The sequence below is a fragment of the Glossina fuscipes genome, unplaced genomic scaffold (assembly GCF_014805625.2).
Source record: "Glossina fuscipes isolate IAEA_lab_2018 unplaced genomic scaffold, Yale_Gfus_2 121, whole genome shotgun sequence".
NCBI classification, from domain to species: Eukaryota; Metazoa; Arthropoda; class Insecta; order Diptera; family Glossinidae; genus Glossina; species Glossina fuscipes.
Window position 1 is genome coordinate 6,693,525 of NW_023998464.1, and position 22,088 is coordinate 6,715,612.

The following is a 22,088-nucleotide window of genomic DNA, read 5'->3' on the forward strand; positions in this document are numbered from 1 at the left end:
TCGCACCTACGAACCTGCAATCTCTTCACATGTCACCGGTGATTGTAATGTTTTTAAACTACTTGCTTGTTTTCGTAGGGAAAGACCGTAGTCTGTTAAGTTCGTAATAGTGTTCGTAATCGTCAAAAGTGAGCCTTTGAACCCGTATAAACATATTTCTGTAAGCTACTGGCTGGTTATTCTATCCTTTCTAATCAATCATTAGTGGCTATATGGTTAAATGTTCAGTCACTTTGACACACTTAACTAATATGTCGAATTGTAAATTTAATGGGTTATGGGTACCTAAGATTCGTCTTATGATAAGCTTATCTTTCTTATACGAATTTTGCTATCTATTATTAGTTACGATCCGCAAAGCTTTAAAATGTTTGCACAACTGTTTTTTCACTGTGTTATGAGTTTCATGCCGAACATTCACAACGTATTCCCAAACGGCAAACAAACAAGTATTATGAGCGTAATGGCGAAGTCTTATGTTCGTATTACAATTAAACATTATCTCTGCTTGAGATGTTTGTCAAAGTTATGCTGTTTTCAGTGCACACACATGCACATACATGAGTTCCTTTTAACTCACTTCATTTCCATGATTGGTTATATGGCATTGCAAGAAATGATATTTTTTTACACTGATGTTTACAATAAGATGATATATCGCCAAGAATTAACAGAACGTAAATAGAAGAAAAGGAAGAGCCCTTTTGCGAATTGTAATAAAAACCGCATCAAAACGAGTAAATTAAATATGCCTGCCACCGAATCATTGAAGCGTTTAACAAGCGCGGCAGCCTTATGCAGAGGGCTTGTTTCCAAAAAAATGGAAATGAAAAGTAAGAATACTTATAAGATGCTTCTTTTTTACAGCCTGACAAAGACTTAGTAGGCGCTACTGCTGAGGAATAAATAAGCCGAAAAACATTGATAAAACTAGCCTGTAAATCGGGCGCAGAAGCTAAAAAACTACATATATATCAGAATTTTTGAAAATCCTTTTTTTTAATTAATATAAAAAAATCCTTAACATTATTTGGGAAAACAAACTCTCCTTTCCTTAACAATATATAAATAGATAACAATTCTGCACTGCAAAAAGAGACGAACAATGAATCTGCCACAATTTTTTATGCTCACCCTTTTGGGTTCGACAACAATATTCTATTTAATAGTGAGAGAAGCTTCCAGTTATTGGAAATATCGTGGTATACTGCATGCTAAACCCAAGTATGGTAAGCTGCATATAGCTGATGTCTTGCGACGTTTATATACCCGTTATGGTGGACAAGCACCACTTATCGGTTTTATCGCTACAACCGATAGTATTAATGTTGGATCTTGATGCTTATACAAGCTTACTTATATGCCAAAGATTTCATGTACAAAATTGATACTATTTGGGATTATTTCACTGTCGTCACTTGTCCTACGTTAGCTGGTAAACCAAAATTATTTTTTATATAAGCATGTCGTGGCGATCGCTTAGATCCGGGCATCAAACTACAAAAGACTGAAACGGATGGCGAGAGCTTCCCAATATCCTATACGAATTATAAAATACCCATATATACTGATTTTCTTATATGCTATTCCACAATACCGGGTAAGTCTTTCTTATTATTGAACAATGAATTGATGCAATAAATATATTGTTAATCAAAAAAAAAAAAGGTTTCTATTCTTGGCGCAACACTTCCAATGGTTCACGGTTTATGCAATCTTTGGTAGAAGAGTCGAATGCGCATGGCAAGGAATATGATATTTCAACTTTGCTGATATTTGTCAATCAACGCGTTGCCATGGATTATAAATATTATACGTATCAAAATTCAATTACTTTTCAATAAAGAATGTAAATTCTTGACCATTGCACCTAAGCATGCCAGTCTGCCCGTCTGCCCAGTTATTTAATGAAGCTATCGGCAACAAATTTGCAAAAGAATTTGAAAAAAAGGAAGATAGATAAATTAAAATATCTTCACAGATTTGTGGAGGCAAGTTCGATTGTTTGAATGAATGTAGCTTTTCAAATTGAACTTTTGTTCAAATCACTTTTTTAGCAAACTTTTACATATTTAAGATTATTTTGCTGGTGTTGCTGGTTTCCCCCTTTTTTTTGTCTTGTTATTGTTTTAAGGATGGAAATAAAAAAATTTTGAAATTATTAAAAAGAAAAAAGGTTTGATTTAAAAGAGAGGATTTTTCACTGTTGGTGGTGTTGGTGGTAGTAGCAGAAGCAGTAGCAGCAGCAGCGGCAGCATGTGACTTTATTTCATTATGGCAGTACACTCACACACATCGCTATAACGTAGCAGACAAAAGTAATAGATTGTAACTAGTAGAAATGTTTTTGAAATGCAAGACTTTAGCTAGGATAGGCCTATTGATGTAAACGTTAAAATTATATTGAAATTCAAATTCAAAAATAAGACTTCAAGTAGTTCGTCTTGAGTAACCGTGTTCTATAGTACTCGTTTTCGCTATGTACCTGCAGACTTCATAAGTATCAGAAAAATATGGAAGATATATGGTAATCTTCGCTATACATCGTAGGAGGAGAATAAATTTGCTTACAGTATTTTATGTCATAAATCGTAAAGCAATTACTTCTAGAAAATTGAATTACACGCAAAATGAAATTTGAGTAATAAGGGCGCTTGAAGTGTAATCGCTTTTGCTTACTTTCTTTATCGCTATTTATTTCCTTTGTAGCTTACAAATTTTCGTTCTGGGCTCGGAACGTTATTACGAAATTGTCACGATCTCAATGATTTACATCCGATATAATACAAACGAAATGTCGAACGAGGATCGATAATATTTGTCGTGACAACACGAAGATATAATGGAAGCCGACGGCGAGCCTGCATCATTAACAAGAGCGGATGTTAGCAAGTTTAAAAAATTGCCAAATTCAAAAAAAATGAAAGCTTCTAAAAACGAACTCTCTACGATTAGTGCAAATTCAACGGAAATTGTGAAAGGCGACAAAGGTGTTAAAGCCGTTCAATTAAAGATCAACAAACTAAATAAAGGAGGCGTGGAAAAAGTTTCGAAATTTAATTTGAATATAGAGGAAACCCCAGGCGTCAACGGCGGCGACGATGTTGAACAGACCACCGGAGAAATTTATGAAAAAGCAAATAAAAAGGGTTCTCGCAAGCGGAATCAAGCTTCCCAAGTCGAAGAAGACGTACAGCTTGAAGACGCCGTCGAAAAACCTGCAACTGTCAGAGGTAAAATGCTTTAATATGTATAAAGTTTCCTTCAACCGTAGGTTTTCTTCTCTTTATTCATAAACATCTTGCAGTTTCCAGATCTAAAAAAGCTGCAATGGCGGTTCCTTCTAATCATGAAATTCCACAAAGCCCGTCTCCTAAAAAACGAAACGAAGTTCGAAGAAAATTCTTGAAGAAAATAAAACTTCTGAGAGCACACAGGGAATTGCAGACCAGCAGAGAGAAATAGCGGAAAAACCCACTAATACTAAGCGTTCAAGAAATCCCAGCGTTCTTGAAAATACGGCAAACGAAGAAGGACGTGAAAACATTTCCAAAAGTAAGAATTTTTTATTCACTTTTATTCTTCACATTCACTGGCAATATCACATTTCTCAGTCTGTTTGCAATATCTATTAAATATAGATTTATTCATATATGTACATAGAGAGCTGAAGACTTCACTTCTGGAAAGGGACTTAACTGGTCCAAAATGGTAAGACGTTCAAGACGTCTTTTGATATATTTTAGCTAGTAGCTTGCTTCTTATGCCTATACTAAAGCGTAATCCCTTTTCTCCTTCTTTTAAATAAAAGAAAATAGAAGTGAGTAGAATATGGAATTTAAGAAGTAATGTGTGGAAATAATAATAACAAGCAAAGTGATTACGTGCAAAATACTGACCACTTTAAAACAGTCAATATCTAAAATTTATATATTTTATAAGGGATGCATGTAGCTTTTGCATTATAGTTGGTGCGACAAAAAATAAGAACTCCCTAAATTTCTTATAAACATTTATTGGTACCGAAGAGGGAAGATGTTTTAACTGATTGGCATACAATTATCAAATTTTTTAATATAGAACGTGTTCAAAGTTCACTTTATTCTCACGCAATTGCTAGAAGAGCCTATTTATTAATTACTGCTTTTGAGAATGCCACATGGATTAGCAAGAAAAAAGAAGAGTAATTTTTCAATATTTTTACTTTATTCGAAAAATATAAAAAGGCCATAAGTGAAGAAAAGATTTCGATTGATCCTAGAAAGCAAAGACCTCTCGTAAGAAGACCATGGGCGAAACAGAAAATATTCCAAAAAACTTCTCAAGATGAAGTTGCTGAAGAGAAAAAAGGTAAATATGATATATATAATAACATAGCAATTAACCAATCTTAGTCAACGAAAGCAATGTTTGAAATAAAGTGCAGTGTTAATCGAATTGCGAAATAGTTCAATTGCTCCTTCACATTAATCAATTGAATTTCTAACATGACTGTGTATATGATTTTTTTCTTTTTTTTTCTGGAAATCTTTAAAGTTCAATTTTTTCCGCTTATGAAAGAGTTTAATTGCTATTTGTATATCCTGCGCTATTTAGGCCCAACGGTATGTTAAGTTTTTGCGGATCACTCAGAAGGGCTTGAGAGAGACCCACCTTTACGTTCGATCCAGAATGGGATTCCAAACGGATCCAAACCGGTCGGTCTGTCTGATGTCTGTCATAAGACGTGCGTTCAAACTACAAGTCGCAATTTTCGAAACGTTTTGTAGAAATTTAACGTGTTTTGGCCCAAATCCAAATGCTATCGAAAATGGACTGAACCGGAATATTTTATACAGCCACATTCCGTAGAAAGCCTAATTTTTAGAAGAGTATAAAGTCATAGGATGTTTAATAGTCGGCTGTGGTCCGCTATAGTCTTTTTACTCATTTACCTTAGCTTTTTAATGCTAATCCTGCCTCGATCCCAATTAGATCCTTTCGATATTCGGCTGGTTATAAAAATATATAAAATATATTTCTAAGATGTCTTATCTCATTTATATGCGGGAATACATGCATAATTTCAGAGAAATATTAGTTTGGGAAAAAAGAAATCCATTATTTTTTCGGTAGATGGCTGCACTGATAGATTTCTCGTAAAGTATCGATCAAACAATTTCCGATACTGTACATTTACATACTGTACATTTCGCAGTAAAAAAAATTCTTTTGCTGTTTTTTGTTTGGTGCATTCAGTTGTGAGTTACAGCGTGTTAAAAATGGAAGTGAACAAAGAGAAAATTCGGTACATTTTACAGTTTTTCTTTGACAAAGGCGAAAATGCAAGCCAGGCGGCTAAAATTGTGAATGGTGTTTATGGTTCCGCTACTGTAACAGCCAATTATGTGCAATTTTGGTTTCGTAGATTGACCAGAAACGGCCAGAATTGGCCAAAAGGAGAGGTGTCGTGTTCCACCAGGACAACGCTAGGCCACACACATCTACAGCGACTCGCCAGAAACTTAGGGAGCTTGGTTGGGAAGTTTTAATGCATCCGCCATACAAATCGGACAATCCGAAGCATGTTAAATAAAGTCCTGAAGTTCATATAAAAATAATGATTTCTTTTTCCCCAAACTAATATATAGAAAAAACTTGTGAACGTATATCCTAATATCGTTCTTACTTAAATGCCATATTTTTAGAATTAAAGTTTATTATACCCTCCGTCGAAGGCAAGGAATGAAAAGAATAAGGGATTTTAGAGACATATAAAGCATTTATATGTTTGATGTTTATAAAATTCTGAATTGATATGACCCTCTCTGCCCTTTGTTCTTTGTCTGTGCGAGCCTGTGTTCTTGCCTCGCTGGCAAGAAATAATATATCAGCAACTAGTTTTGTAAAAGCATCCACGCGATGGCTACTATTGAAAATAAACCCATTCGGCGGAAGAACGCTGAAAGCACATCTGCGTTCAAAAGCAAAATAAAATTGGTTTTTTTTCATTGACGTACAAGAGGTAAGCGACAATGATGGAAACCTCCACGTACATTTTATCCTGCAGATAAAATAGTCGGCCATGCCCACTCTTTCTTTGAAAATAAGGCTATTAAACGTTGTTGGTAGAAGACTATATTAAATTTGTCCGGATATACACAATAAGCAGAAAGACTTCAGATAGTCTATTCGTCTGTTTGCGGCCATTTCCGATATAACGGCTTATTTTGAAAAGTCTTTATGGAAAACCGTATAATGATGTGGATGGTGTAGAGTATTTTTACGCGTTTATAAATCGTATTCAGGGGACGGGCAAGTCTTAGCCGACTCGATTTTGTTTTTAAAACGCACTCAATACTATAGAGCACAAAATTTAATTTTTTCAATTTTTTTATCACTCGCAAGACTAAAGAGGCTGGACGTAAATGCTCGCTAACATTCGACTATAATTCCCTTACATGAATCAATTTTTACTTACTCGTAATCTGAAATTCATTTGTAAATGTCTCTTTTATATAAAATTTAATTTCAGAAGAAGAGACCGCGCCAGGCAAAAAAGGAACAGCGAGTAGTCGTAGTCGTAAACGTGCCGCGCCGTCCGATAAGAAAGTCTTATCCGTTGTTGAAGAAGATGTCGATGGAGATAGCAATTTGAATGAGGACGAATCAAATGGCTCTAAACATAAGTCGGGTTTGACGTGCGGCGCGTAACTGAAAAAAATGTTAATTTCGTGTTTTCCAGCCAACAAGAAAAAAAGACGATCACCTCTACTGTAACGCCTCTAAATAGCACTTCCACAACTTATAATAAAGTCGATTTCGAATTACCGCAGATGGATGCAAAGGATGAACGCATTGCTTGCAGATATAATTTGAAAATTTCAAGTTGGAATGTGTCCGGTGAAAGAGCTTGGTTGAAAAAAGATGGCTTAACATTTTTAAAATACGAGGAACCGGATATATTTTATATGCAAGAAATTAAATGCACTATTGATCAATTGCCAGAAGAGTTGGAACGCATACTCGGTTACCATCCATATTGGTTATGTAAACGGGTGGTTATGCCGGTGTCGCCATTTATTCAAAAATTATGCCTATCAATGTGGAATATGGCATTGGTAACGACGAATTTGATGGTAGCCAACATGACAAAAACAGCAAGGCATGAAAGAAAATGCAATATTTCAGTCGTGATTTATTTAAAGTGATGTAAAGAAGAGCACACATATCCTACGTAGCAAAATTTTTAGTGCTTTTTGTTTATTTTCTTATTCTCAATAATTTGTATAAAAATTGCCAACATCCGAGAGTAAGCGTCCATATTTGTTTACACTTCTCAATAATTGAAAATGTATTTGAAAATTGAATTGAAAATGTGTCTGAAAATTGAAAAGTAAACATTTTTAATATTTGATGCTGAAAAGTGGTCAACAATCGTAATTCCAACCATTCCATATTAAGAATCGTTAACTTCACGCGCAAATTAAGGTTTTTCAAATTTTTTCATTTTTATCATGTCGCAAAGCAAGCGGACAAATTTGAAAATTAAATTGAATATTTCCGAAGGTGTTGATGTGGCTGAGAATCCCGGTAAATTAATTAGTTAATTGCAGAACATCTAACTATAAACATCGTAATACGGATGAATAAATTCAATATTTAATATTTTCAAATTTTTTTGATAGTTAATTGAAACGCTCATAATTGCATTTTGAAATTTTATTACTTTCGTTGTTGAATTTGAAGAAATTTTCTGTCGAATTCCAGATCGAAAGCATATTAAATCTTATTAAACAGTTTTAAACAGTCTTAAACAGTTGTAAACAGTTGTAAACACTTTGAAAACATAGCGAGCTTCCAGATCGAAAGCTTATAAATTCCAGATCATAGGTAGTGATTATTAGTTGTTGTTGTCAGTCGCGTTGGTGTTGCTATTTTGAACTCTTTTTTTATTTTTTTTTTTTGTTTTTTTCACTGCAATTAAGCTACTCCTGTCTCATGACAATTTAATGCTTTGAATATATTTTGTTTACATCGCCACCATATTCATTAGTGTCTCAAGTAACAGATTTGATTTAACTTTTTTTTTAAATGACGGAATTTTAAGAAACAAAATATATGGGTCTTCTGGGCATATAGCAGAAGTAGCAACAAAATTCGTTTATATCTAAAATTAGCTCTTCGCCCTAGATGGTAAGATGAACTGAGAAACGCCAAGTTTTACTCTAATTTGATACATGATGTATTACGTGTGTGCGGACAGAACTGTTGAAGTTAGATCCACCTATTATTATAACGATCGGTTCAGAATAGATCTTTAAATATACCGCTTTTGCTTGTAGAGCACGCAACGTTTTTGGTATTTGGATGAAATTTCCTACGTTACCATTTCTTAGTCTTGGACGTGAATCCTATTCAAAATTGATTGGATTGCAGCTTCAATATAGAAAGCGGTGTAATCTTTAATATTTCGCAGTGACAATCGGTCCATACTAATTGTTTGACATAAAAATGAACTGGACAAGATGTGGATTATATAGGTTTATTTTATGCATCCTACCTACCTCGTGTAAGGGTCTTGACGTGTGGGGTTTAGTAACAGTTTCAGTTTTAAGCTTGCTGACAACCTTGCAAAAAATATTTAGAGAATGTAAAAGGTCGGTAAGCTTGAGTTGGTTGATAGAAACGAAGCAGAAAGCAATTAATAAATTTTTTAAAGTGAAAATTTTTCCTTTTTCCGAATTGTTTGATGTGCTAAGCAAGTAAGAGAAATGTATACAACAAAAGCAAGCAGACTATGGGAATTCGAACTAGGAAGGATAAAATCTCGGTCCAGACAGGTTTAAAATTAGAAGTACTATTGAAAAGCTCTTTTAACCAAGCGCCTTTCTAAATATTTTATAAACAATAACGATTTGGAAAACATCAGGAAATGTTTTAGCAACTTTTCATATAAACTTTAAATGCAAACTTTATTGAGGAAAACGAACACATTGCTTTACCATCTGCAACAATGTAAAAAGGGCGAGAACTTTGAATTGCTTCTCAAACGGATGTTGAGCTGCTATTTAACTAACTACCGCCACGGTATACTATAAATACGAATAAATCTGGATGTGGCCGTTCTTGTTCTTTGCATTGTGCCGAAAGAAATTTCCTTGAAATATATTAAAATTGCTAGGCATCACAACAGCTTAGACAAACGTACTTTCAAATAAGAGCTTACAAGAGCATAGAGTCAGATTAAGGAAAGAAAATGAGAAGGAGAAGACGAAAGAGAAAAAGGAGATTTAGAAATAGTAAAAGCAATTGAAAGCAAACCACCTAAGAAGAAAGTTTTACGTTTAGAATCGAATTTGAAGAGGCATTATTGTGCAGTCTTCGCTGTTCAATTTAATTCGATACCTACGGCATTTGACCATTGAAACAGCGATACATAATAGAGATTTTTTTGCTTTATGGCAAATCAAGAATAAGGAAGACAATGCTTGACTACAAACCGAAGCACAACCCAAAATCAGGTTTACCAGAACAATTTCTAGTAATCGACATTGCGCAGTCACTCTTTCACTTATTCCTATGTGAACACGCACGAAAAAACTTAATTAGGTAATTGGCTCAAGACACAAAACACAAGGCGGCTATTGTGAAACATAAACGAATAAGTTCGCATAGTCTTTCGCATCTAAGATCCAACGCAGGCATGGACACAAACATATATAATCTTATGTGTACCCTGTTTGGGCACAAAAAAAAGAAGAAGTTTTAGATAATATTGATATACGAGCGGCTGGAAAATATATACAACCCCTGCTTTGTTTGCCTTCTAATGCCATATGCTTTCAAGAGGTTTAAAAACCAGACTTGAAACGATAGTGCAATTGTATGCTGGGGAGTTTGAGTAAAATTAATGGTTTGCATCAATTCATTCATTGCTTTAAAACATGCAACACGTGAGATACATATATACATAAACATATATACACAAAAAAAAAAAAACACCAGAAAGCTAGAAGAAATCTTTCTTTCTTTTTTGTTGTTCTTTTTCTCTTTTTTGCCAACAAGTCTGCTTGATTCGTAGAACGTGTTTTTCAAACGTGCAACAGCAGCAATAGCACCACAGATGTAACTAAAAGACAAGTTAAATATGCTAACTGCCAGATAGACTGGTGGCTTGTATACAATAGATGCGAGCATATATATCTTTTAAATCTTGAAAACCGGCGCAATATAATGTGTGAGATTTCAGGGGCGCAAAAGCGGGCAACTTGTCTATTTGGCAGTTTTCCATTAACAGCTTTTAAATGCAAAGCACATCATGCCAGAACGAATTGGAGAAAACCAGAAAGAAACTGTTACCTGAACTCATAACTTGTCTTAAATAAGAATACTGCTAAAGCTACACTCAACTCAAGCAAGCTCTTGAATGATCGAACAATTTCTTGGCATAACATGCACAAAAACGTTTATGCAAACATGACTATTACATATTACATGTAGCGGGGTAAAAGGATAGGTATTAGATAAAAGTACCGCTAAGACGTTACGTACTCTTAATGATGCTTTTCTTTTCATCAGTTGCTTTATGTTGCTATATGAGGTCAGATTGACTATGATTTAATTCTTTCGCTCATGAAATGCAAAAGTTAAAGAATTAGAAAAAAAAAGAAAAAACGAGAAAAAGGTTTTCTTCTTCTTTCTGAGGGTATTCCTCACAGTACTTCATTTTCCATAATTCAACAAAATATTTCCAAATATTTATATGTATTTTGACATCCCCAAGACACATATAACCTTCTTAGTTCATTCATTACTTAATAAAAATGTTTTTTTAATATGGATTAAGGCGGGTCATAATTAGTTGTATGAGATGTCATAAAATTTAAAATTCCGAATAAATCAGGAGTAATTTTTGTAATTCTTCTGACTTCGGTTTTTATGTAAAGTATCAGAACTAAATTCTTATCCACGCTATTTGAGCATAAAAATTTTAATATCTCAAGACATTTTATTTTACGAGAACTTTTGCTGCGCCCTACTATTTATGAGCTGTTTAAGGCGTTTCGCACAGCCTATAAAATATTTAACACTTACTGTCAGTTGCTTGATTTTTCGGACCGGTCTGCTAACATAATGAAAAGCATTATATTGCGTAAATAATTACAGCACTTTTCCACAATTTTGTGAAGATGAATATATGTCGGGTCATAAGAATTTTTGTTATATATATATATTTACAGTTTTCTAATAGACGGCTTTAGCGATATGCGGTGAAAATAAAAAGAGGTACACGTCATACAATAAGCTAAGGCATTCATCAACCTAACTCCGTCGAAACATTGGTCGGCTTCAGTTCACATCGTTACCTTATTCTCAATTGAAAAATAGATTAATAATCCCAACAATTTGACATAAATATATATGTACTTCGAAATTTAGAATATACAGATCGATATTTTCGATCTCTCATCATGTTTTTACATACGTCCTAAGGAACGAGCCTTCGGATAACTAAAAACTACTTTTATGCATGGATACGGTTGACGAGTAGTAAAATCTTTGACAAGAAAATGAAGCTTGCCAAATTTCGACCACGTCAAGTCACGTTTTGAATCAGTCCGTGTTTGAGGATTCTCATGAAAGGTATGTCCTTACATAGAAATAGAAAAAATTATTATAATAAATGAGGAATTGCCGCAGTGTGGTGAGGTGCTTAGTGATTTTGGTTTTGCCCAAATATAATATCTTTATTTGCTTCTATATTAGATGCAGTTCTGCTAAGCACACGGACAGACGGACCGATATATTGAAATTGGTGCAATAAAAATTCCCTATTTATTAGAAGCTTTAGCACAAGAGATGTAGAATGTAAAGAGAGAATTACTTCTTGAGGTAAAACTATACGATGTAATTGGAAAAGCCTTAGCAACGAGCATATCGAGTTTTGTCAAAAAATATCCGTTTCGTTTCCCATACTTATTCCGTCTCCTTTAATTTCCTTCATTTAAACATCTTTCAGTACATTACATATCCTTCCCGGCAGTTGAAACAGTGCAGAGAAAACACTTATTAGACACCAATTGGACTTCGCCAAGGATTTTACTTTCGTTTCTTCAATCGTTGAAGAACATTTGAACGCCTTTTTGCATTTGGAGAATGGGAAAGAAGCATTAGTAGGAACTATGGACAATTCTGAACAATTTGCCGATTTTACATATATTGTTATTGCGCTTTTAAGATTTAAAATGTAAATAAACACAGCTTTGTTTAGCTCGTGGCAGCTTTTATAATCCACCTCTTAGTAACCAACCGCTTTCCAACTTTCTCTTGCCATAGCAATATGTCTGGGGCCAATTCTCTTCCTACGAAGCGCAACTCCAATATTAAGGGCACGCAATTTGAAAATTTTTTTTTCTTTTCCAAGTTTTCGATTAATATGCGGTACATGAAAATTATTTTCTCATTATCAAGAGCTTAAAGAATTTTTAAATTCTTAAACTCTATTTGGCTATCAGCGACCAAAGTTGACAAAAGCCATAGAAAAGTAAATGGATTCGTCTTTTTTCCTTTCTTCGCATGTGGAAGAGCAAACTATGAGGGCTGTGTCAATATCATGGAAAATGGAAAGGAAGACGTCTGGTCTTTAAGCATTATTTCTTGTTGAATTGACATTTAGCACACTGATCATCGTCCATGCGTCAAGTCTCGTGGAATTAAGCCTTCACATTGCCATTCCAGACAAAACGTCCGTCTGACAGCGTCTCCTCATTTAACCACATCTGACTGTCTCTGCGGTTGTTGTAGACTTAAAATCTTTAAACAGACATCTGAAAGTATACGAAAACTGGTTTAGATTTCCTTGACCGAGCTGAGAAAATCGTCTAAAGTTGTGTTAATCGGTAAAGCATTGATCTTGATACTAGCCGATACGCAAATGCTTGCCATAACCTCTCTCCACCTTATTAATGTCATTAAAACATGGGCACATCGTTTTTGCTTTATCTAGAAGTAATTTTTTTTTTTTGTACAGTTCCTCTTGGTGGAATGGAAGAGGGTTTAATAGGGGAAAACAAGTGAAACCGTCAGGAGCAATACGATATTTATTTATTTATTTATTTATTTATTTATTTATTCCACTTATACAAGAAACTCAACTAAAACAAAATAGCAGTCGAGTTCAATTGACTCTTAAGTAAATCTTAAAATTATTTAATAATAAAACTTAGTATAAGTACAATAAAACAAATAAGGAGGAAAAAAAAAGAAAAAAAAAAAAAAAGCATGTACACAATTAGCATAGAGCCACACCCACAACCGATACAGGACCAAATTGCAAGTGAACCCCTAAGCCATCGCAAACATGCATAAGCTTGGCAACCGATAATTGTTAACAACAAATTAATTTTCGACTCATAATGAGAAAATCTAAGGTTAAATCAGTTTAAGTACGACATAGGTAAATCGCGCTTGTTGAGCAAAATTGCTTTAATGGACTTTAATGAGTCCGTTACTGAGAATAGATGATAGACATCATTTAGGTTCTTGCAAACAACTCTGAGCGGGTTAAACAGTTCAAAGTTATATTTGCATTGACTAAGCTTTATCAACATAAAGTGCCTAGAGAAGCGGTTAGGGACATTAAAGCAAATCTCACGAAGTAATGCGGGCGAATCAATTGCACCATTTATTAATTTGATTAGGAAGGAAACCCCAAGAACAAATCTACGTTTCTCGAGTGACGGTAAGGATAACAGAAGCAACCTATTTTCATAGGGTGGAAGAGGGGAAATCGGGTCCCAACCCAAATTCCTAAGGGCAAACAGCAAGAATTGCTTTTGTATAGGTTCAATTGAACCTACGTAGCATCTATATGAAGGAGACCACACAACAGAGGCATACTCAAGAATAGGTCTAACCAAACACGTGTAAAGCCTTTTAGTAATATAAGGATCATCAAGCTCTTTGGACCACCTCTTTATAAAACCAAGAGTGGACCTAGCTTTGCTTAACGAGGACTCAATATGCAAATTGAAACGTAACCTATAATCGAATAGAACGCCTAAATCTATGAACGAATCGACGTCTTCCAACCTGTGCGAATCAATGAAGTATTGGGTACTAAACGACTTCCTTCTTAAGAAAGAAAGCTTCTTACATTTATTTAGATTTAGCTTCAGAAGATTGAGGGAGCACCATGCAACCAAATTGTTCAAATCACTTTGAAGATGATGTGATTGCGATTCTACGGAAAAAGAAGTAAACAGTTTCACATCATCAGCATACATTAAAATCTTACTGAATTTAATCGCGAACGGCAAATCATTGATGTAAAGATTAAATAAAATAGGTCCCAAGTGGCTACCTTGAGGTACGCCAGACGTCACGGGAAATTCATCCGAGGTAATGAGATTAAACAAAACCCTGAATGATCTACCATACAGATAAGAGCTTAACCATTCAACTAAGAAGAGAGGAAAGCCAGAGGTCTGGATTTTAAATCTAAGAAGTCTATGATTAACCATATCAAACGCCTTGCTAAAGTCGGTGTAAATGACATCAGTGCGAGAACCACTAGAAAAAGCCTTGAAAACATGAGAAGTAAACTCCAACAGATTGGTCACCGTAGATCTTCCCTTTCGAAAACCATGCTGGAAAGGAGAAATATACAATTTCATGGAAAAGGCTATATGCTGAGCCACAATTCGCTCGAACAGTTTAGGTAAGACACTCAACTTGGCGATGCCTCTGTAGTTCTCTACAAGTTGCCTACTACCACTTTTGTGAATAGGAATAAGGAAAGAAGTCTTCCAACACAAAGGGAAAACACCTAAATTCAAAGACTTATTAAAAATCTTTGAGATAACATCACAAAGCTCGCCAGCACAAGATATAAGTACACATGAGGGGATGCCATCGGGTCCAGGCGAACAATTATATTTCAGAGAGTTCAATCCTTCAAAAACGTCATTTTCCGATATAACAAAGTTAGGAATTGAAACCGAATTAGAAATCGAATATGGATAATTTTCCGATAAATCAAAATTGGCAGTTGAAAAGTTCTGTCGGAAGTATTCCGCAAAGAGATTTGAGGATTCAAAATCATCCGAGGACTCGGAGCCATCAAAAGACACAAACGACGGATTTATGGAGATTTTTCTTTTGGAATTAACGAACTTAAAAAAGTATTTAGGGTTAGAAAACAAGGAGGATTTAACAAACTGAAGGTATCTGCAGTAGTATTGGCGGTTGAGGGAATTAAATTTATGCCTTGCAAGAGAGTAAGCGAAATAGTCGAAAGAAGAACCACTTTTCGAAAATTTTTTGAACAACTTGTTTTTCCTATTCTTGTAGTATTTAATTGTCTTATTAAACCACGGGGGATCCTTACTTCGAGTACGGGACTGCTTGATCGGAACGGATGCAGAAATAGCTTGATTTAATACATTGTAGAACGACGACAGTAAGCTATCAATGCTTCCCTCAGAGAAATCGAGCACAAAATGAGAAAGATGTGATTTTAGTATGGAAACATTGATTTTATGGAAATCATAACGTTGATATGAAAAATTTGAATTTGGAACGTTATAGAGGTTCAGCGAACTAACATACTTGTAATGAAAGGAAACACCCAATGCTGGATGATATGGATCCTCAGGTAAACTAAACGGAAAACAACGATTAACGCAAACCTCAGGAAAATTTGCAAAGCAGAGATCAAGAAATCTCCCATTACAATTAGGGGTACCATTGTATTGAACTAAATTATTATCAAATAATTCATTGAAGAACACAACGGCTTTATCAGATGTTGAGGAAGGAATCAAACAGCCAGATATGCACAAATGTTTGTATCTTGAAGAGACTGATAGAGCTGACGCCGAATCTATATATATTCGTACATATTTTAGGTAAAAATTATAAAATTCTAAGAGAGCATTTCCGAAATCAACCCGCAAGGTAAGAACAAATGAGTATAAATACAATAAAGTATAAATAAAAATTTTCAGGTGGAATTGCGCGTGTTATGACATCCGTGTGTCTTTGCGAGAGTTTTGTCAAACAAAAGGAGCCACAAGTACACAGTCCGCACTTTAATGTCTAAGGATTAGTCATGCGTATGAATTTTTAGGTATGCCATCCGGGAGAATAGACAAGTTTTGTTATTCTATTCGTAACACTCGGGTTTTGCAAAATATAAACACATTAACTTGCTATACCCGACAAATATGAGCAAAAGCAATACGTGAGAGTGACAAAATTTGTCAGCTTACGGGTTCTTTGGGTTTCGTTTGACTTTTAGGCAAATTTTCTACATCCGATATTATATTATATATATGTCGGGTAAGTTTACTAAATATCTCGATAGTATTTAAAAAGTTTTCCATTATTCATATCTTATTCTTGATTTGATTATGCGTCGCCTCCTTTTATACACCGGCCATTGCCATTACTAATGCATTTACTTAGTGGCGTTTCCGAGAACTCTCGACGATCTTACGATTGCTTTGGAAGTATACATTAAACGGAATCATTTGCAGTCCTTCTGTTTTTGAAATCCGAAAAATTTTAAATTCAAAGTGGAAATTTACTTAAAAGTAAGGTGAGTTCGCAAAAGCTAAGCGGGCTCAAGATTTTTAGACTAATTAATTTTTGTCACAATTACTTAGAAACATAATGCAAAAGTAGCCAAGTATCAAGTCCTTCGTTAGGGGCTTGCGTTTGGACATTCAAGATTCCTGTTAAGAAGACTACTTCGCTTTTGCTTGATTTTCTGAGGTAACGATAAAAAGCAGCATTAAGTGTATTAAGGAATTCGGTCCAAACCGTAGATGAGCTCTTATTTTTATTGTTATTTATAAGCGACAAATGGTAAATTACTGGTGTTACTTCAAGCATAACTTATTTTCATTCATTCAGTCAGTCATTCATACATACGTTGGCTGACTTCTATTCGCACACATACACCGAATTGTGTCTGCATACACACCCAGAAAACTTTTTGTTACATAAACGGATGATCGTTTTTTTTTCCCCCTTTTTTTGCTTCTTTTTCATAATGACTGTCAGTTCGTTTATACACCAGATGAGTGTGAGTAGAATAAGTTTTATAAACCAGAATGTACGCTCGCATGTGTAAACGAATACATTTACCCAGCTTTACTTGCACAAGTGTACGGCGGGAACTCAAGCGTGCAATCGCATCGAAATTGTGTAGCGTAAAAATTGTATTTAGAAGCATTATAGTGAATAAGTTTACGTTTATGTGTTCGTATGTATTAAATATTTACGTATATATTCTATGGATGTTTGTAGAATGTTGGTTCAAGTTTTTTATTTACTTATTTATTTATTTTTTTTTTTTTTTGTGCTATAAACTGAGACTGACTTTAGAATTCTTTGTAATAATATAAAAAAAGAGAAAAAATGTAAATACTTTGCAATCAATCAATCACACAATTGAACACATTCGCAATAACATATTTGCCGTTCTCCATTTCATCAATGATCAGAAGGTACGTTTACCACATTTTATTGCATTCCTTTTGTGCTATGTTACGCTTAAGCAGCCTGAGAATGAAGCGAACACAATATACGGTAGAAAAGCGTTATTTTATTGAAAGACTTGAGAGCTACTTTTTAAATATGTCCTTCCAGCTATTCACTTGGCTATCTATGGATTTGTGATTAAGAAACTAGATTGTTGCATTCGTTAATGGCTACAGTTTAGTTTAAGCTTTGGTACAATACTCGGACTTACTTTAGATGGTTCTCTGAACGACCCAATTATATTTTATGGCAACTACTTAAATAGAAGCTTATAATATATATGTATACGAAATGATTTTAAGCATAAAAAAATTATTGGAAATTGTAAAATTGGCCACCTCTGCACGTTAGTCACCAAACTTTTTACATAAGTTTTTATAAAGCTTCCTTTCATGCTAAAGATTGATTTAACCATTAAAGCAGCTTTTGTAGATACTTTTCGGGTGAGGTTGAGTTGTTTGCTTCGCTCAATTTTCTTTTCTTGTTTCGATCGTTGAAGCTCTTTTTAAAGCGATCTTCTAAGCAATGATAATTTGAGTTTTAGGAAACGGTGACAACCATTCGCGATCCCATCTGGCGAATGCAAGTTCGCCTTATTCAAATGTACACATTTTTTTGAAGAAAAATCGACCTTCGTGGAAGCAAAAGATTCTACAGTCAAGAACTTTAACCAAATTACCTCAAATGGGTATGTAAGACTTACTAACTTTGGTTCTCTCCCCTCAATCTAAAGAAGAATTATGCAACTTTTTTTTTTCTTTTTGATTCCTTTTCGTATAAAGTTGCTTCCCATAGCTCTTTTTCGCAATCTGCCTCGAACGGTTTGTAAAATTCAAAAGTCTTTGATAGAACTGAGGCAGGTCAACTATTAACACACAAAATTTCACTGGAAACGTGGAATTTCATATACATTTTTGTTCGTTTTTACATAGAAAACAAATTCAATAGTATGAATATACGTTGAATGACAAGCCCAGCGCACCCATTCGAAAGAGAGGACATCTTTCCAAAGCAACTGGCCTTTTATTACGTAAGGAAAGGGTTGCACAAAATTGAAAATTTTGTATTGTAATGAATTCGCTTTAAACTAAGCGGTAAACTAGCGAAAGCAAAGCACAAGCTGAATGCTGGATGCGACACTTAAATACTCACTTGATGGCACTATCTTCAAACAACATCATTATTGTAAACAAATATTTTCTACAAAGCTGCAATGATCAACAGTACTTAAAATGAATGCAAAGTTATTGTGTAACAAGCAATAACAGTGCAGTGGAGCACGATGCACCGTTAAATACCCTTAACCATCCTACGATTATCCAAACCATTTTCAATAGCATTCGTCCTTCGGCCAAAACACGTCAGTGTGCCAAATTTCAGCAAAATATTGCAAAAGTTGCGACCAGGGTTGAGCACAAGAAAACAAGACAGACGGACAGACAGGCGACAGACAGAGATCAATGTAGAAAATAATTCTGAATCGATAAAAGTTGGGTCTGTCTCAACTCCTTCTGCATGTTGCATACGTCCGCAGAAACATAATATACCCCAATTCCACAATTGACGTAGGGTATAAAAATATTGCAGTTTGTATCGTAATTGTCGGAGATTATACAAAGTTGTAACCGAGTGTTTGGTGAAGAATCCCAAAATGTAATTTTCGCTAATTTTCGATGAGTAAAAAAGCAAAGGAACACCTAAAACACATGGTAGCTCCGAGATTATTAAAAACTTATCGTAAATTTGTATTGTTACTCTTGTGTGTGCGTGCGTGAAAGATAATGATTTATTCATTTACATCTTATGTTGTGTATGTATACTTAGTTTTTTTCATTTTCTAAAAAAAGAAACTCTATGCCAAAATTATTGTTTTTAAGCAACAAACAAAAAAGTAGAGAAAAAAAAAGAGGCGGTTGACTATAATATTGTAACTATAATTAACGATGTGAACTTTTGTGTCTAGTTTACGTGCATTCGTTAGAATAAATTACTTAAATGCGAGTGTTTGCGTATATGTGTATCTTAAGAATTCAACACTTCGGCGAAATTTGTTGACCTGTATAGAGGCGAGGAAATGCCATTAAATTTAATTACCAACTAAGCTAAGGTGTCTACGTGTGCTCAATGCGATGGATGTGAATACACATATATGCATGTCTAATAGTTTGAACATAGTTAGGTATAAGGTTTAAAAGAAATTGCAACAAAAAATTGTAAAATTGAATGCAGCTCAAAAAATGCTATTGTTATGCCAACTTTTTGGAAAACTAAAGATCTCTACACAGCAAGAATTTGTGTGTTTCTCACATAGAAATACGCTCTGCAATGCCTCTCGACTATATTTTCGTACGTTAACCTATTATGGAGCGAGAAGCTAATATTAAATTTATATCACTGACTTGAAAGAGCATATCTTACCATATATCCTAAAAACAATCAACTTTCCCCATATGTCAAAAGTTAAAGAGCAGATCCCTTTCATTAATAAGTTTTCTTTACCAAAGTGAGTCAAAATGTGTAAGCCAGTCCCGCATTAGAGCGACTTTTCTTGGTTTTTAGTAAATCCCGTGTCCTGCTATGTTCTTTAACAGCCAATCAGGGCAAATGTTATAAAATGAAATGTTGCTGTTTAGGCTGCTTAAGCTTTTCACACTTTAAACCTTTCGACACTTAAAATCTTAGCCGCTTGAGCCAAAAAGGACTATATCACTGACCCCATGCATTATGATATAAGTGAATTACAACAAACTTTGGGTGGGGTTCTTTACTCTTATAAATCCCTTGCGCAGCCTTGTGTAAATCCACGATGAACGACGTGTGTCTGCACAGTTTGATTTTTTCGAATATTTTTTTAAATACAAAAACTCATAATGACTTTGCTTATTTTGAATTGACTTTGATAATTCTTTTTTTCCCATATCTTTTTGGCACGCTTGATTCCCGACAGCGACGGCTCACCAAGAAATCGTTTTTCGGAAGATGTATATGACTGTCCTACAACCTTATCGACGGGAAACTTACTATTGTCAAATCATCAAGATTATCAGGAATAGTCTGTCTGTTTGAAAATTTCACTGCTAAGGAATCCACACAAGATCTAACAAATAGGTCTGTGAGTTATTAAAACGGCCAGAAAAGAAGTAGTTCGATTTTGTGCTGACTATGTTGTGTTGACATCTGCTCCTTGTACATTAAAATCCACGAGAGGAAAGATGGATGGCAATCCAGGACGGTATGGATCATCGGAATGCGAAAGTATGTACTAATGTCACGCTTAATACCCATAATCCTGTTGGTGCCGATAAACGCATGTAAATTGCCGTACAAAACTTCAGGTTTCGTCTGATCAAGCCGTCAAGACAGTGGGCAAGCGTTAAACTTCGAAGTGGCCTGATCATCCAATAAACCATCCCATTCGACATCATATTTGCCCATAATTCGCTCGTCAGAAAGCAGTGCTCACATATGGCTGCCCATAAACGCAGTTGACATTGTCTAGGCCACACCTTTTTCACTGCACACGCGCTTGTCTTTCGATGTATATGAAAATCTAAAATTTATATTGTTAATCCAAGTAAGCATCTATTAAATGCAGTCCATCTACGAAGTTTAATTACATGCCAAACCAAAACATATGTACTTGACGCCTTACGCCTTACGCCTTTTGTTTTAGCAAAACACACAAATATGTTTCGCGACATCGAAGGAGATATGCGCACCGATAACATTAAGTAAGCAAATGGGGCAATCGGAATTAAAGGCCCCTCACTCTACTCATTACTGAACCTTCTCGAATCGTATCTTTCTGCTGCTGCCGCCTATAGTTGCCAGTGATTCCATCAACTGTATTATTTATGCCATTATTCTAATCGCGAAAATTTTTGCTCGTTGTTCACAAACTATGACGAAGCTGTGTTACAAATTTTTATCTATGTTCTAAGAGAAAAAAAGAAAAGGCGACCGCTCCCTCTTAATATTAAAAAGTACTATAATTTCATATTTTTTCACTTTTCTTGAGTACGAGGCGGCGAATATAAAAGATTCGGTTAGAGCCGAGTATAATCTTCTTACTTGTTTAACATCCTCCCAATTCTAAGGTTACTGAAATTGGGTAAAATATGACTCAACACTGCGTATAAGAGCCGGCCAAAATGTTAAAACTCCCATCGCCACTACCCTAATTTATGTAGAATAAATTTCTGGAAACTTATATCATGTGTCTGTTGTAGTTTATAAGCAAGAGCAAGAGAGAAGGAGAGCAAAAGTGTTCACTCTTTTTGTTACATCAGCGTGTGGGCGTTGCAAGCGTGTTCTTTGAAAAGTTTCAGTAATTTTCAACTTATTTTGCAAGTTTGTAGGCGATATTTTCATTTTTGCGAACGGGAGAATATTTGCCACAAACACTACAGGGCTGCGCGCGGATGGGCGCACATGCTTAGCTGCAAGAATTTATATACTTCATGCGATTGTTGGAGCTTGTGTCTGTACGTTGTACAGGTATTGGAAAAAAGGAAATTATAAAATGCTATAACCTTCGGTGGACATGGTGAATTATTGCC

The 22,088-nt window shown here is 34.9% G+C and overlaps 2 protein-coding genes across 4 annotated transcripts in view; one reads left to right on the forward strand and one right to left on the reverse strand.

The window, feature by feature from the left end:
- Window positions 1–22,088, reverse strand: part of LOC119640548 (protein spire) — an 84,125-nt gene that overhangs the window by 38,640 nt on the left and 23,397 nt on the right. The window lies entirely within an intron of this gene.
- On the forward strand, window positions 2,154–3,527 carry LOC119640551. The gene is made up of 2 exons (XM_038038649.1): window positions 2,154–3,233; window positions 3,308–3,527. The coding sequence occupies exons 1-2, from the start codon at window positions 2,843–2,845 to the stop codon at window positions 3,463–3,465; spliced, it is 549 nt and encodes a 182-aa protein (XP_037894577.1). The 5' UTR covers window positions 2,154–2,842; the 3' UTR covers window positions 3,466–3,527.

Coding starts and splice junctions, on each gene's coding strand:
- LOC119640551 (XM_038038649.1), top strand. CDS start 2,843: ATGGAAGCCGACGGCGAGCCTGCATCATTAACAAGAGCGGATGTTAGC. Junction 3,234..3,307: donor AAAACCTGCAACTGTCAGAG/GTAAAATGCTTT, acceptor AACATCTTGCAG/TTTCCAGATCTAAAAAAGCT.